At 44.5% G+C, this 14,064-nt stretch overlaps 1 protein-coding gene across 2 annotated transcripts; it reads right to left on the minus strand.

Moving 5' to 3' along the window:
* Positions 1-1,306: 1,306 nt before the first annotated feature.
* Positions 1,307-8,999, minus strand: RMI2 (RecQ mediated genome instability 2). 2 transcript variants are annotated; one of them, XM_077828479.1, is made up of 3 exons: positions 8,609-8,999; positions 7,527-7,657; positions 4,206-4,336 (listed from the first exon to the last, which is right to left on the minus strand). In XM_077828479.1, the coding sequence occupies exons 1-3, from the start codon at positions 8,877-8,879 to the stop codon at positions 4,325-4,327; spliced, it is 414 nt and encodes a 137-aa protein (XP_077684605.1). In that variant the 5' UTR covers positions 8,880-8,999; the 3' UTR covers positions 4,206-4,324. The 2 variants fall into 2 exon arrangements, with proteins under 2 accessions (XP_077684604.1, XP_077684605.1); XM_077828478.1 differs by lacking the exon at positions 7,527-7,657 and having other exon boundaries at positions 1,307-4,336; positions 8,609-8,994.
* Positions 9,000-14,064: the final 5,065 nt, after the last annotated feature.

Below are 14,064 nucleotides of genomic sequence, written 5' to 3' on the forward strand. Positions count from 1 at the left end.
TCCCCACACTGCCCCATAAATGTGTACCAGCTGTGTCTTGGAGGGACTACTACATTCTCCATGCCCATCTTCTGCAGAGACTGCCAACAGAGATGCCAATAAGTAGCCATCGAGCAGTGCTTCTTGTAAAGTGGACATCTGTACAAAACTATGGTTGAGTTAAAACAGCAGCAACCTCTGAAACCTGTAATATCTTTCTTATCCATTCCCTGTTAACAAAACAGGCCGCTTATTTTTTAAGCATTCTTATGTTATTGTTTTGCATGGTAAGTTTTCTTCTTGATTTTTAAATGGACAATTTATAGCCTCCCCCAGAAAGGGTGACAGGATGCCATCGTGATGGAAAAGCAGCTCCCATTAACCCTGAACTGGGTCAGATCAGGTCTTGCATATCTAAAACTGGCAGAGGATTATGTCAGAGCCTTTGGGTAGGAGGGTGCAAAATACACATTGTTGCACTTCTTGTTGACTGGCTTAGGGAGCTCTGCAGCTGAAATTGCAATGCACTGCTGGCATTTTATCTACAGAACATGACAAGAAGAGAAAAACATACAGTGGCCACAGATTGAGGCAGAGCAAAAACCATCACTCAGAGCACCTAAAATCTTTTTATGATTCTCAGAAGTTACAAGCCCTCCTAGAATATGTCCCTTAAGAGTCCCTGGGATTTGACCCTACTTCTATTCAAACCTGTAGTTTCAGGATTTTTGGTATTTAAAAACTGATGCTTGGCCACGAAGATGCTAACTAGAGTAGAACTAGTAACGTAAGTTGTTACTGAAAATTTTAGGACAGCTTGATTTGTGAAGTGCTTTTGCCAGAGGCATTGTGGAAATATTTATGCTTCACATAAAGACAGTATTTTAGTATGCGAATGAGACTGTCAAATGGCAAACAGCAGAAAGGCTGCATAAGGAACATATCAATATTCTCTCAAGTAAGTGTGTGGTTTAGTCAGATCAGGTGTGCACTTTGAACAGAATGCAGGAGCCAGGAACTCCTGAGTTCTTAACCGACCTCTATCACAAAGTTTGGGTAAGTTACATCAGTTCACTTAATTGTACCTCAGCAACCATACATAACAACACCGGCCTTCCCTGCAGGGAGATGTAGAGTATCGAGCCCTTTGAAAAATACTAAGTACTCAGTATTTCTAGTGCCTACAACTCATATAGTAACCATTTCTTATTTCCTTTATTTACCCCAAAGGACTCAAATTCACATGGACACGAACATGTACACCTCTCATTCAGCTTCTCAGACCTAGGCTCTAGAGAAAAAGAAAGTCATTGTGTGGACTAGGAAATTGAAAGACTTAAAGGAAACTTATTTAATCACTCACATTGTTGCACAATAAAGTATACAACCACAGACAATACCATAAAACTTGGGACATATTGTCCCCATGCCTAGTCAACATCAATTCACTGAGAAAAACACAAGGTTGTTGCCGTTTTATACAAATGAAGCAAGGTCAAAAGTTCTGAAAAGAGAGAACTGTTCATTTGCTAAGAAGCTCCAAGTTCAACTTTCTTAGGAACCTGTTTCAGTTTTGAGTTCTAGAAAAGAACCTGGTTTCAAAGACTCAGGCTGGTGTAACAATCCAATGCTATTATATAAAATCCACATAAAATCTTTGCAGCATACTTTGTAAGTTGCTTTTGGTTACAAAGAAACTCTGAAGCTGCACTACAGTTAGGCCACTTCTACAAGCCAACAGTTGTCAAATATAGTAGTAGCTTTAGACCAAACAAAGATAACCAATTTTCCAAGAGTTTATCTCCAGTTTTGAGTTATTTTTATAGAAGTAGAGAACTCCAACTACAAAGTTTAGATCCACATGTAGATTCTGAAACATCCCAAAGCTTGGGATGGTCAGATCTAGTGATTTAGTTTGGGCCAATCTCAACTTTAAAGAATAGTTAGTATCCAAAAACTAGAGCGGCATAGCTTGCTCATATGTAGGGGTCCGTGATTTCTACAGCGGAGAGTGTGGCTGATCCCAAGGCCGCGAAAGCAGCTGGCCCCGGAGACTACCTGAGCAGTGGTCCTGTGGGCGGCTGGCACCGCCACAGCTCGGTGTCTCCCGGCAGTGGTCCCAGGGGAGCTGGAGCAGCAGCTGGCCCCCTGGCGGCAGCCAGAGTGGCAGCAGGACCCCAGGGGTTTGCCCCCTGGCAGCAGCTAGAGCGGCAGCGCGATCCCTGGGGCTTCCCTTATTCATGAACCAGGAGGGTGGGGAGGATATAGAGATATTGCTAATTAAATTCAGGTCAGCAGTATTTAAGTCAACACTGAGTAAAGACTGCTACTGAGCTATACATTTAATGAACATTCATTATACTATATATATATATTTATATATCACATCTGTTGCATTATGTACTTGTCAACTATGAGTAAAGGCCAACTATGAGTATTTGAGCCATATTTAGCTGTGAAGTAAGTGGATGGGCATACTGCTGAAGCCAGCAGAGTTGCACTCCCTTACACAAGGTTTGAATTTGGCCCTTTTCATCAAAACTTTTTACACACAATCTAGTTCCCATGCATGTCAAGGTGAACTTTGTTTTTCTTCCTTCTGAGATGAAATTCAAGTTCTTAGAATAAGAACCATTAAGATGTCAAGAGACCTGCTACCAAAAAAATAAAAATGGTTGTCTAACAATGTTGACACGAAGAAGAATTTGCTGGCAGGCTACATTTTACAAGTGGACTTTTTCCCAACATTTTTAAAAAAAATTAACCCATACTGCCAAAATTCTGTACACCTGTCTTGGCTTATCCCACATATAATCAACAAGGTCTCATTTAACACAACCTCTCAGTTATACCCAGGCCTCTGAAGTGACATGGTCTCAAATACTAAACTCAGGGATGGAAGTACGCACTCCCAAAGTTCTGATCCCGGCGCTTTCATCAACACCCTCCAAGGGGCCTCTGTAAAAATGGGGACAATATTTACTTCAAGATAGCACTGTGAGAATTAACATTTTCAAAGCATTGTTCAAAGTGCAATACCCGATCTTAACTTCAGTTTGTGGTTTATAGTAAGGCAAAAAGCTTGTTTTCATATGCTCAAAGTTACTTAACGTTATTTGATACTGTTGAACTTGTCTCTTTCCCCCAACCTACAGAGCTACAGTATATACATAATGTAGTATTTATTTAGGATGCATGAATTATCACTGAAACTTGAGCAAATATAATATTTTGGGGACAAAAGAGCAGTATCATACACTTGTCCTTTACAGGAAGAGGATGTAACAAAGGTAAAAATAATATACATTTAACAGTAACTTTAAAGAGACAGTGTATCCAGGGAAAAAAAACTTAATATAAAGATGCATAATTAGGCTGAGGTAATCTTACTGTGTGATGTGGCAAGAGTACTTACTTCTTGGACCTGGATAAATCTACTCCCTGTCTGTGTCAAATCTCTGTTTAGTTTACTGGAACTATAGGTTTTGTTATCATGCAACTCTTAATATTGTAGAGATGAATGCTGCACCTGCAGAGTTTTAGGCACCAAACTATGGTTACAGTTAGAAAAGATATATGTCTTGTAAACAAAGCAAACTGGATATGGATGTTCTTGATAGAGAAAGCATGGAGCAAAGGTACCATTTCCTTACCATAAACACAATCTAAACAGTATGGACCACATTCTGCCCTCATTCCAGATATAAAATTCACACTGGCAGCAAGAGTGTTATGCAAAATGGAGGACAGAATATGGTACTATGACTGCCTAACCCTACAGTCTAAGAGATGACAGCTATAATAATGGAGCGAGTATTGAAATACCTACTATTATTTGGAAAGCATCAGATAAACTTTTGGAAAATTAATGCAGTTTAGTCTGTTGGCATAAAACATTATTGGAACAGGGCATGAACCAGCTTCCTATGAGTTATCATGAGCATAAAAATCTCTAAATATTGAATCTCAGTCAAATTCACTGAAGCCAATGGAGTTGAACACATTTTCTCCAATGGTAAATTTGGTCTCCTGTCCATAACTCTTAAAACTGTTAGTTAGTGGACTAAGTAATTTTGTCTATCAAAGTATTCTCCAGATGAGGCTATAACTATTCCTGACAGTCTAATGTTTTGAGCTGAGGTCCAAATGGTGTAAAAGCAAATATTTGTTTCCAGGTCCTTTAGGCTGCTGACAAAAACACACAGCATCTAAGAAATGTTTCTGTGCAAATCCTCCACTTCAAAGCTCCACATGCTTCTGTGAATAGGATTATCAGAAAGATCTGTCATCTTCACAGCTTGAAGAATAGGTTCTGGACTGCAGGAGTGTACCAAGCCCATCACCATTACATACTTTCCTAGAAAAAACAAAACGCAATTAACATTCAACATTTTCATTATTCTTGCTCAGGAACCATTATTTCACTTTAAACTATTCGATTATTTTGTTTCAAAGCAGCCAAAAAGTGAGGCAGGGCAGGACCTCTGAGAAAAATGTTAAGTCATCAAAGGCTTGACAGTGTGAATAGCTGAGAATGCTGACCATATCACAAAATTAGGCCATATATTTAAGAAAAAGGATTTGGTATTTGTATGAATAAGAACAGCATCTGCAGTCCCACTGGCTCATATATGATGGATTATTAAATCCTCCTGCTTCAAAGCATAAACTGATCGCCAGGTGGGAATTAGGAAGAAATTCCTGCCCCCATGCAACAATTATTCATACCTCCCAACGGTCCCAGGTTTTGACCCCCAGACCTCCTGTCCTCATTGACGAAGCTTCTGTCTCATGGGGCTGGCTGGGCTTGGCTTCATCCTCCAGCTGTTATGACCTGGCCCCTGACACACACGGTTGCAGTGCCGCTCAAATGTGGCTGGCCCTCTAACGGTGCAAAATTAGAATGGCACTGTGACCGTGTGTGACAGGTAACAGCCATTCATACAAGTTTGGGGGCAGCCAGGACAATCCTGAGCTGTGCTGCGCAACACAACGGACAGCACCAGTGTCCAGGTTGTAGCGCCTGGAGCGGGTAACTGAGCCTCACCAGGACCCGCTGTTGTGTACTGAGTGTGGGGCAGGCTCACTTTGCAATGCTCCAACCAGGGCCTTCCCACACTGGGGCAGCATCTAACCCCCACCATTGTGGGGCAGCACCCATAAAAACGGCCATACTGGGTCAGACCAAAGGTCCATCCAGCCCAGTATCCTGTCTACTGACAGTGGCTCATGCCAGGTGGCCCAGAGGGAGTGAACCTAACAGGTAATGATCTAGTGATCTCTCTCCTGCCATCCATCTCCACCCTCTGACAAACAGAGGCTAGGGACACCATTCCTTACCCATCCTGGCTAATAGTCATTAATGGACTTAACCTCCATGAATTTATCCAGTTCTCTTTTAAACCCTGTTATAGTCCTAGCCTTCACAACCTCCTCAGGCAAGGAGTTCCACAGGTTGACAGTGCGCTCAGTGAAGAACTTCCTTTTATTTGTTTTAAACCTGCTACCCATTAATTTCATTTGGTGGACCCTAGTTCTTATATTATGGGAACAAGTAAATAACGTTTCCTTCTTTACTTTCTCCACACCACTCATGATTTTATATACCTTTATCATATCCCTCCTTAGTCTCCTTTTTTCCAAGCTGAAAAGTCCTAGCCTCTAATCTCTCCTCATATAGGACCCGTTCCAAACCTCTAATCATTTTAGTTGCCCTTTTCTGAACCTTTTCTAATGCCAGTATATCTTTTTTGAGATGATGGGACCACATCCGTACGCAGTATTCAAGATGTGGGCATACCATGGATTTATATAAGGACAATAAGATATTCTCCGTCTTATTCTCTATCCCTTTTTTAATGATTCCTAACATCCCGTTTGCATTTTTGACTGCTGCTGCATACTGTGTGAACGTCTTCAGAGAACTATCCACGATGACTCCAAGATCTTTCTCCTGATTAGTTGTAGTTAAATTAGCCCCCATCATATTGTATGTATAACTGGGGTTATTTTTTCCAATGTGCATTACTTTACATTTATCCACATTAAATTTCATTTGCCATTTGTTGCCCAATCACTTAGTTTAGTGAGATTTTTTTGAAGTTCTTCACAGTCTGCTTTGGTCTTAACTATCTTGAGCAGTTTAGTATCATCTGCAAACTTTGCGACCTCACAGTTTACCCCTTTCTCCAGATCATTTATGAATAAGTTGAATAGGATTGGTCTTAGGACTGACCGTTGGGGAACACCACTAGTTATCTCTCTCCATTCTGAAAATTTACCATTTATTCCTACCCTTTGTTCCCTGTCTTTTAACCAGTTCTCAATCCATGAAAGGATCTTCCCTCTTATCCTATGACAACTTAATTTACGTAAGAGCCTTTGGTGAGGGACCTTGTCAAAGGCTTTCTGGAAATCTAAGTATGCTATGCCCACTGGATCCCCCTTGTCCACATGTTTGTTGACCCCCTCAAAGAACTCCAACAGATTAGTAAGACATGATCTCCCTTTACAGAAACCATGTTGACTTTTGCGCAAAAATTTATGTTCTTCTATGTGTCTGACAATTTTATTCTTTACTATTGTTTCAACTAATTTGCCCAGTACTGACATTAGACTTACCGATCTGTAATTGCCCGGATCACCTCTAGAGCCCTTCTTAAATATTGGCCTTATGTTAGCTATCTTCCAGTCATTGGGTACAGTCGCTGATTTAAAGGACAGGTTACAAACCATAAATAGTTCCGCAATTTCACATTTGAGTTCTTTCAGAACTCTTGGCTGAATGCCATCTAGTCCCAGTGACTTGTTACCCTTAAGTTTCTCAATTAATTCCAAAACCTCCTCTAGTGACACTTCAATTTGTGACAATTCCTCAGATTTGTCACCTACAAAAGACGGCTCAGGTTTGGGAATCTCTCTAACATCCTCAGCTGTGAAGACTGAAGCAAAGAATTCATTTAGTTTCTCTGGGATGACTTTATCGTCCTTAAGTGATCCTTTTGTATCTTGATCAACCAGGGGCCCCACTGGTTGTTTAGCAGGCTTCCTGCTTCTGAGGTACTTAAAAACCATTTTGTTATTACCTTTTGAGTTTTGGCTAGCTGTTCTTCAAACTCCTTTTTGGCTTTTCTTATTACATTTTTACATTTAATTTGGCAGTATTTATACTCCTTTCTATTTACCTCACTAGGATTTGACTTCCACCTTTTAAAAGATGCGTTTTTATCTCTGCTTCTTTTACATGGTTGTTAAGCCACGGTGGCTCTTTTTTAGTTCTTTTAGTGTGTTTTTTTAATTTGGGGTATGCATTTAAGTTGAGCCTCTATTATGGTGTCCTTGAAAATTGTCCATGCAGCTTGCAGGGATTTCACTCTAATCACTGTACCTTTTAATTTCTGTTGAACTAACCTCCTCATTTTTGCATAGTTCCCCTTTCTGAAATAAAATGCCACAGTGTTGGGCTGTTGAGGTGTTCTTCCCACAACAGGAATGTTAAATGTTATTATATAATGGTCACTATTTCCAAGCAATCCTGTTATAGTTACCTCTCGGACCAGATCCTGCGCTCCACTCAGGAGTAGATGGAGAGTTGCCGCTCCCCTTGTGGGTTCCTGTACCAGCTGCTCCAAGAAGCAGTCATTTAAAGTATCAAGAAATTTTGTCTCTGCATTTCTTCCTGAGATGACATATACCCAGTCAATATGGGGATAACTGAAATCCCCCACTATTATGGAGTTTTTTAGTTTGATAGCCTGTCTAATCTCCCTTAGGATTTCATCACCACTATTACTGTCCTGGCCAGGTGGTTGATAATAGATCCCTACGGTTATATTCTTATTGGAGCACGGCATTACTATCCATAGAGAGTCTATGGAACATGTGGATTCATTTAAGATTTCTATTTTATTTGATTCTACCTTTTCTTTCACATATAATGCCACTTTCCTCCCGCACGACCTGTTCTGTCCTTCCGATATATTTTGTACCCCAGAATGATTGTATCCCATTTATTGTCTCCTAGTCCTGAGGCATACTTTACCCTCTCAAAATGCTGGAGGTAGGATTACGTGCACTGAGGATGTGGGCCTGAAGCATCTGGCACAAGTATCTTTGCAGGTTGCCCATCCTCTGCAGTATAACCCCCTTGCATGCATGTGGTAAGTCCCTGTGTGTGCATGTGAATCGTAGGGCTGAAACCACTATGTCGCTCTGCCTCCAGCATATGTGAGACTCATGCGCAGGAGAAATAGACCCTCCCAGGTATGTGTGTGTTCAGGGGATCACACAAGGCAAATATATTAGCACCCCAGCATGTGGGGGGAGTACCCGCCAAGGAATGGGAGCCGTAAGCCCCCGCCCATGGTTGTGTATGGGGGGGCCCTATAGCTCAGGAACAGTAGGGCCCCCTGTGTGTGGGGGGGTCCCTATAGGAGAGGAACAGCAAAGCTCCTCCCCTGGTGGCAGCTGGTGTGGGGGACCCCACGGGGCAGGTTACCCCCCTCCATGGCGGTGGACGTGGGGGTCCCCCCGCCAGACTGTTTGGCCCCGCAGGGCGGGAGTACACACTCTCTAAGCGGGTCCCCCACACTCCGCCCCACCCCCGATTTGCGGCTCCCCCAGGAAGTACCTGCGCTGAGGCACGGCCGCCCTTTGGGGACCCGCTCCACCCCCAGCACCGTGAAGGGGCCGCTCTCGTCCTGCAGCCGGGCCGAGCCGCCCCGGGCGCCCCCGGCCTCCACCGCCAGCACCGTGCCCTGCATCCACACCACCGGCACCGCCAGCGGGCCCTGCCCGGCCTCCTCCCGTCCCAGCAGCCACGGCCCGCCCGCGGCCCGCCGGCACCGCTTCAGCTGGGCGGCCAGCACCTTCACCGGCGGGCTGCGCGGCTCCCCGGCCATGCTGCCCCCAGCGCGGCCCGGGCCCGGCTGCCGCCCGCGCTTGGGGAGGGGCTCCCGGCACAGGCCCCAATGGCGGGCCGGGGCGTGGGCGGACGCCGGGCTGCCGCCGCGGGAGAAGGGTTGTGCGCGCTCAGGACGCCCGGGGCCCCCCCGCAGCTCAGGGAGCGGGGGTTTGCGACCCCATCGCTAGCACGTGGGTCCCCCCCGGGGCCCCACAGCGCCGTGAGAAGCCCCTGATCACTGCACAGCCGTTTCCAGCCCTGGCTCTCCGGGTTCTCTCCTCTGGGCCAAGGCAGGGGCCCTGCCCGGGCCTTACACGTTAAGGCCTGGCCGCTATGCGCGTGCTTCTCCTTAGAGCCGGGGGGGCCTGCTCAGCCCACGCCGCCTGCTGTAACAAGCACACTGGCTCGGGCTTGCAGGCGATGGGGAGGGACCACACACAGGCTCCGGGGGGCTGGGTGCAACAAAACTGTTTTAAGTTATCGTTTAACCTTTTCCTGTTTGCTTTTTTTATGTGCTTTGTTTTTTTTTTACTTTAGCCTAGTTGTTGCTTTGATTATGCTTTTAATCTCGTGAAAAAATAAGCAAGTCATGACCTTCTGCCACTCTTGCAGCATATGTCATGCTTTGAAAAAATTGGCAAGGAAGTCCATAGAATCATAGAAGATTAGGGTTGGAAGAGACCTCAGGAGGTCATCTAGTCCAATCCCTGCTCAAAGCAGGACCAACACCAACTAAATCATCCCAGCCAGGGCTTTGTCAAGCTGGGCCTTAAAAACCTCTAAGGATGGAGATTCCACCACCTCCCTAGGTAACCCATTCCAGGGCTTCATTACCCTCCTAGTGAAATAGTGTTTCCTAATATCCAACCTAGACCTCCTGTACTGCAACTTGAGACCACTGCTTCTTGTTCTGTCATCTGCCACTACTGAGAACAGCCGAGCTCCATCCTCTTTGGAACCCTCCTTCAGGTAGTTAAAGGCTGCTATGAAATCCCACCTCACTCTTTTCTTCTGCACACTAAATAACCCCAGTTCCCTCAGCCTCTCCTCGGAAATCATGACCCCAGCCCTTTAATTATTTTCGTTGCCCTCCGCTGGACTCTCTCCAATTTGTCCACATCCCTTCTGTAGTGGGGGGGACCAAAACTGGATGCAATACCCCAGGTGTGGCCTCACCAGTGCTGAATAAAGGGGAATAATCACTTCCCTCGATCAGCTGGCAATGCTCCTACCAATACAGCCCAATATGCCGTTGGCCTTCTTGGCAACAAGGGCACACTGCTGACTCATATCCAGCTTCTAGTCCACTGTAATCCCCAGGTCCTTTCTGCGGAACTGCTGCTTAGCCAGTCGGGCCCCAGCCTGTAGCGGTGTATGAGATTCTTCCATCCTAAGTGCAGGACTCTGCACTTGTCCTTGTTGAACCTCATGAGATTTCTTTTGGTCCAATCCTCCAATTTTTCTAGGTCATTCTGGACCCTATCCCTACCCTCCAGCGTATATACCACCCTTCCCCCAGTTTAGTGCCATCTGCGAACTTGCTGAGGGTGCAATTAATCCCATCATCCAGATCATTAATAAAGATATTGAAGAATACCAGCCCCAGGACTGACCCCTGGGGCACTCTGCTTGATACCGGCTGCCAACTAGACATCAATCCGTTGATCACTACCCGTTGAGCCTGACAATCTAGCCAGCTTTCTATCCACTTTACAGTCCGTTCATCCAATCCATACTTCTTTAACTTGCTGGCAAGAAAACTGTGGGAGACCATATCAAAAGCTTTGCTAAAGTCAAGATATATCACGTCCACACTTTCCCCATATCTACAGAACCAGTTATCTCATCATAGAAGGCAATCAGGTTGGTCAGGCATGACTTGTCCTTGGTGAATCCATGTTGACTGTGCCTGATCACCTTCCTCCTCCAAGTGCTTCAAAATGGATTCGCTGAGGGTCTGCTCCATGATTTTGCTGGAGATTGAAGTGACGTTGACCGGTTTGTAGTTCCCCGGGTTCTCTTTCTTCCCTTTTTAAAATATGGGCACTATATTTGCCTTTTTCCAGTTCTCCGGGACCTCTCCCGATCGCCACAAATTTTCAAAGATAATGGCCAATGGCTCTGCAATCACATCAGCCAGCTCCCTCAGCACCCTTGTATACATTAGATCTGGACCCATGGAGTTGTGCATATCCAGGTTTTGTAAATAGTCCTTAACCTGTTCTTTCACCACTGAGAGCTGCTCACCTCCTCCCCATACTGTGTTACCCAGTGCAGCATCCATACTGTTTGGGTAATAAACTCAGACAATACAAAGATAAGTATTATATATAGTCAAATACATATTTGGGGCCAAATTTTCCTTAGTTACAACTGACACTACTCCACTGGGGTGGTGGCAGGGTAGATGAGAAGAGACTATGACCCTTGCCTTTTAAGAAAAAGCAGCCTGAAAAAATTCTTCCAGCACATATGCATTCACCCACTACCCACCAATCACAGTGTCAGCTGAAAAATTAAGCCTCTTTAATTTTTCCCTCTATTTTTTGTTGAAAATGAAAAGCAGCTTTTCACAAGCAGACAGGACAAATTAAAAAAAAGAAAAGAAAAGAAAATCACTCTTTTGCCCAGACCAGAAATTCATTGTATTTGACAAACAACAACAACTACATACCCGTCAAACAGAAGAGATGGAGTTCTGTCCCAGCCCGTGGTTAATATTACATAGAAGAGTTGCTTGAGTTTTTTTCCTCACAATTTCTTTCCCCAAAAACCCAAAAGGTCTGGCAGGCCACACTAACTGGTTTTCAAACGACTTTTAAAATCAGTTATGGAATTCAAACAACCAAGACTTTCATCGCTGATTTTTTAAAAAAAAATAAGAGCATTAGATAGATGACCTGAAGTTGACTGGGAGACGAAACATGATGCATAAGACCAACCAACGTGTGGGTTAAATGACAACATTTGAGTGGCCTAGAAACTCTCAAAACAAATGATTTAGGAAACGTTAATGCCAGCCCCAGAAATTCAGAGGAGCGTCCGCTGGGGGTTGTGCTAAATGTACAGCTCTAGAGTTTGTTTGCAGATTCTGTAATACTTTGTGTAGTTCCAGATACTGAAGGTGGGATCCACAAAGCGACTCGGTTGTTACAACGTTGAGAGTAACGCTGCCAAACTTTTAGGTGCTTAGAAAATTATAGGAACAACTCTGCAATCCACAAAGCTGAGTTAGGCACCTAGGCTCCCTATACAATGAATAGAAAGAGATAGACACCTAAGAACACTGTCCACAAAAGCCAGAATGCTAAGCAAGAAGCTGCCTGAGCTAGCCTGTGGGATGCCATGGACAAGGTTGTGTGCTAAGCCCTGCCCCTTTCTTGGAGATAGGTGTCTAGCTCTGCTTAGCAATCCACGAATGGGAACCCACTGCCTGGAGTCAGGCAGCTTAGGCACTTAAGAAGTTTCTTGCAGAAATGAGTTCAGCACCTGCCTCGGTCCACACAAAATTGCCAGAATTGCCCACCTTATAACTTTTATTCCACTGGTTAGAGTACTCAACTGTGATGTGTGGGACCCAGTTGCAATTCTCCCCCTAGAAGGGAGATCCCTGTTCAAATCCTACCGCTTAGGAGAGTGTGCTAACCACTGAGTTGTGGCGTATTCTGATGCATGGCTCCCAAAGAGTGATTGTATCAGGGGGACTGGTCCTATGTCTCCCAACTTCACATAGATGCCCTAATCATAGAATATCAGGGTTGGAAGGGCCCTCAGATGGTCATCTAGTCCATCCCCCTGCTCAAAGCAGGACCAATCCCCAATTTTTGCCCCAGATCCCAAATGGCCCCCTCAAGGATTGAACTCACAACCCTGGGTTTAGCAGGCCAATGCTCAAACCACTGAGCTATCCCTCCCGTACAAAGTCATTTCCTTTCTCGCTCGCTCAAATACTATTTAAGTAGTCACAGTGGAACAATCATTGAGCCAGACTGGGGTGGAGGGTGGGAGGGGTTTTGGGCATCTGAGTACCTTTGTAGATCTGGGACTGACTGTCCCAAACCATAGTAAACAGTAGAGTCAAGTCACAGGATTGTTTCTTTCAGATCCTTTCTCAGTAAAAGGAAGTGGTCTATAGAAATGAAGTACAATAGGAACAAGCCTGTTACTTTCTGTAAGTGAAATATGTTACTTTCTGTAAGTGAAAAAGGGATCCAAGCTAAATTATCTTCCTTTCCTTTGTATTCAGATGACAGCAGCTTGGCAGACAGGTTGCGGGAGAGGACCAGGTCACACGTTTTCATTTTGTGAAAGTAGTGTGTTATGTAGTTGTGTGTGACTGGTGCAATATAAATCAGTCACACAACTTTAAAATGTAATACTTTGCTGGTCTTTGCTTTTGCACTGCGCAGAAGATGCTGTAGTGATCTACTGACAGAATATTAGACCCAGATTTGGGAAGATATTTTCAGCCTCCAGCTTTTTATGGCATTTTCATCACCACTGGCTTTTAATTAGTGACAAGCTAATAGGTTAACAATCAGACACATCCCACCTCCCTAATATGAGATTCTGCTACCTCTCCTTTAAACTTTTGAACCGATTCGTCTAGAATGCTAATCTAGGAGACAAGCAAATAGTATGATGAGACATGAAAACTCTCTAAGGGATCTGCCAAAGTTTTAGCTGATAGATGAGATTTTAGCAACAATTTGGAGGAGACATAAAACCGGCCTTGCATCAGAAGCCAATTATTGCACAGTGAAGTGCTGCCCAAAAATTTAATGATGGGATTCCCTCAAAAATTGTCAATCTTAGTTGGCACTACATATTATATTTCCTAATGTAAAGCAGACAGGAACCAATGGGGAGAAAGGTAAGGGCCAACAGCTGCAGGACTCCCATACAATACATCAGGTGCAAAACACCACCACCTCCCCATGTGCTTGCTGAAGCAGCTAGCTGCAGGAAAAAAATTAGTGCATGCTACATGTGGTGCCCGTGGGGGACACATGCAGGGAGTCTGCTTATAACGGCTGTCAACGCAATGACAGGTGCCCCCACAGTGCTGCAGATGAGTGTGCAGGAGCTGGCTCAGTTCCAAACTCAGAGAGGGCTGAAATTTCAGCAGGCACAGCCAACCTTACCATACTTGGCAATTTCATTGCTGTCCCCACCATGACCCA

The sequence above is a fragment of the Eretmochelys imbricata genome, chromosome 10, assembly GCF_965152235.1.
Source record: "Eretmochelys imbricata isolate rEreImb1 chromosome 10, rEreImb1.hap1, whole genome shotgun sequence".
NCBI classification, from domain to species: Eukaryota; Metazoa; Chordata; order Testudines; family Cheloniidae; genus Eretmochelys; species Eretmochelys imbricata.

Coding starts and splice junctions, on each gene's coding strand:
- RMI2 (XM_077828478.1), bottom strand. CDS start 8,879: ATGGCCGGGGAGCCGCGCAGCCCGCCGGTGAAGGTGCTGGCCGCCCAG. Junction 4,337..8,608: donor GCGGCCGTGCCTCAGCGCAG/GTACTTCCTGGG, acceptor TGTTTTTTCTAG/GAAAGTATGTAATGGTGATG.